At 69.7% G+C, this 2,208-nt stretch overlaps 2 protein-coding genes across 2 annotated transcripts in view; both read left to right on the top strand.

Annotated features, from left to right (window-relative positions):
• Positions 1-427, top strand: part of EMIHUDRAFT_245791 (hypothetical protein) — a gene marked incomplete at both ends in the record, with an annotated part of 1,534 nt that extends 1,107 nt beyond the window's left edge. Inside the window, one exon of the mRNA XM_005767861.1 lies at positions 380-427. Coding sequence (XP_005767918.1) covers positions 380-427 — 48 coding nt within the window. The remainder of the gene's footprint in view (positions 1-379) is intronic.
• A 308-nt stretch (positions 428-735) lies between these two features.
• On the top strand, positions 736-2,008 carry EMIHUDRAFT_245790 (hypothetical protein; the record flags this gene model as incomplete). Its single annotated transcript, XM_005767860.1, has 3 exons — positions 736-1,320; positions 1,736-1,819; positions 1,934-2,008. Coding segments are annotated over 3 exons (744 nt in total), but the record flags the coding sequence as incomplete, so codon positions are not given.
• Between the last annotated feature and the right edge of the window lie 200 nt (positions 2,009-2,208).

Raw genomic sequence — 2,208 nt, 5'->3', positions numbered from 1 at the left:
GAGTGCGCGTGAGACGTGAGCGCGCGTGCGCGGGGGTGCGTGTGAGTCTCTCTCTAAAGTGTCGGGATGTGTACGGTCCAGACGCAGCCGCCGATCGCGATGTGGGCCAGGGCCTCGCTGCACTAGGCGCTCGTCAGCCCCTTCACCTCGATGAGCAGCCTCGGCAAGACGCACGCCCTGAGCCTCACTCGCAGAAGCAGCGTGACCCTCACACTCACCCCTACCCTCACCCTCACCCTCACCCCCACTCCCCACCCCCACCCTCACCCTCACCCTCGCCCTCACCCTCACCCTCACCCTCATCCTCACCCCGTTCCTAGCCCTAAATCCTAGCACTATTGTTAACCCCAATCCTAACCCCATCCCGTCGTGCCCCGAGGTGCTGCGGCGCGTCCGCAGCATGCAGCAAGCCGTCATTGACTTTTGACGGAGGCGCACGGCATGGGGAAGGGGTAGGCTGCTGCGACAGCGGTGGCAGCGAGCGGAGGAATGAGAGAGGAATGTGGCGCGCGATAATAGAGCGGGGCAGGGCGGTGGGAGTGGGCGGGGCGGCATCGATGCCGGCTCCAAAGCTGTGTGCAAGAGTGGTAACTATTTGTCGCGTGTTGGGCTCGGATGGAGGGTGTTTGTAGGCAGGGGCCAGGGCTAGCTGCGGTCCGGCGCAGCAGAGTTTTTGCGCGATCTCCAGGTGAGTGCGCGGGCCGCGGGCCAGTCCAGCGGGGACACACGTGACATATGCTGCTCTACCTCACCCAAGCCGCCGCCTGGATCACCGCGCCGCCGCCGCTGGACTCCGTTCATTCCGAGCGGCTCGGCCGGGCTCCTCCTCCGCGGCTGGCGGCAGAGGAGGCAGTAAGATTGACGGGCGACGAAGCAGCAGACCGGATGATACTGCAGCGGCTCGCTGCGACCGGGTCGGCCGGGCGGGCCAAGCTGCGACGCGACGAGCTTCCCGTGGCGGCAGGCCGCTCCCTCGCCGACCTCGCCCTCGGCAAGACCGTCGAGTGGAAGCGCGCGGTCAACAAGGCGCGCAGCGACGCGGTGACGGCGGTGCGCGTGAGGCACATCGTCGTGGACTCGCGCGAGATGGCGGAGACGCTGAGCGAGCAGCTGCGCGGCGGCGGCGCGCGGTTCGACGAACTCGCCCGCCTCTCGACCTGCGCGGTGACGCGAGACAAGGGTGGCGAGGTTGGCTGGAGCGGGATCGAGGACGAGCACCTCGACGAGTACTTTCCGAGAAACTTGCGCGAGGCGGCGATGGCGACCAAGCCGGGCGACGCCTTCCTCGGCGAGACGCCGCTCGGCTGGCACGTCGTCCAGGTGGTGGACGTCTTTCAGACCCTCATGATCGACTCAAACCCGCGCACAAAGGGGCTGCCCGGCACTGGCCTCTCTCCGCAGCCGCTGATCCGGCTGCTGCGCGCCTCGCGCGAGGACGCGCGCAGCTTCCGGCAGCTGACGGCCGGCGAGGGCGGCGGCGGCGAGGGCGGCGGCGGCGAGGGCGGCGGCGGCGAGGGCGGCGGCGGCGGGGGCGGCGAGGGCGCGGAGGCGAGCGGCGAGCTGAGGCGCAACTCTGGGCGCGGGCGCGGCGCGCAGCTGCGGTATGCGACATTTCCGAGACACGTCCCCCCTCACCGCACTGACTGTCTCCACCGCCCTTGGGTGGCTCACCCGCCTCCTGGGGACGCGTCGCGACGCGTCCGCAAGGTACTCGATGGACTCGATGGGCTGCCAGATGAACACGGCGGACGCGGAGCGGATGGAGGGGCAGCTGCGCTCGCTCGGCTTTGCGCGGGCGGAGGAGGGCACGCCGGCGCAGGTGAAGTGCAGTGTCAGTCCTCTCGGCTCATCTCGGGTCATGTCGGGTCATGTCGGGTGTCGGCTCGTCCTCTCGGGTCACCTCGGGCCCTCCCTCCCCTCCCCCCGACCGCAGGTGGTTGTGCTCAACACGTGCTCCATCCGCGAGCACGCCGAGGCAAAGGTCTACTCGTACCTCGGCCCGCACGCGGTGCTCCTCCCTCCCCGCACCCTCTCCGCTCCCCGCACCCTCTCCCTCCCCGCACCCTCTCCCTCCCCGCACCCTCTCCCTCCCCGCACCCTCTCCCTCCCCGCACCCTCTCCCTCCCCGCACCCTCTCCCTCCCCGCACCCTCCCCTCACTCTGCCGCAGCCCACCAACTGGCGTTTTCACGGCTTCTCTCCAGACTGC

This window comes from Emiliania huxleyi, assembly GCF_000372725.1.
Source record: "Emiliania huxleyi CCMP1516 unplaced genomic scaffold EMIHUscaffold_477, whole genome shotgun sequence".
Taxonomy (NCBI): Eukaryota; Haptophyta; order Isochrysidales; family Noelaerhabdaceae; genus Emiliania; species Emiliania huxleyi.
This window is presented reverse-complemented; position numbering and strand designations above follow the sequence as displayed.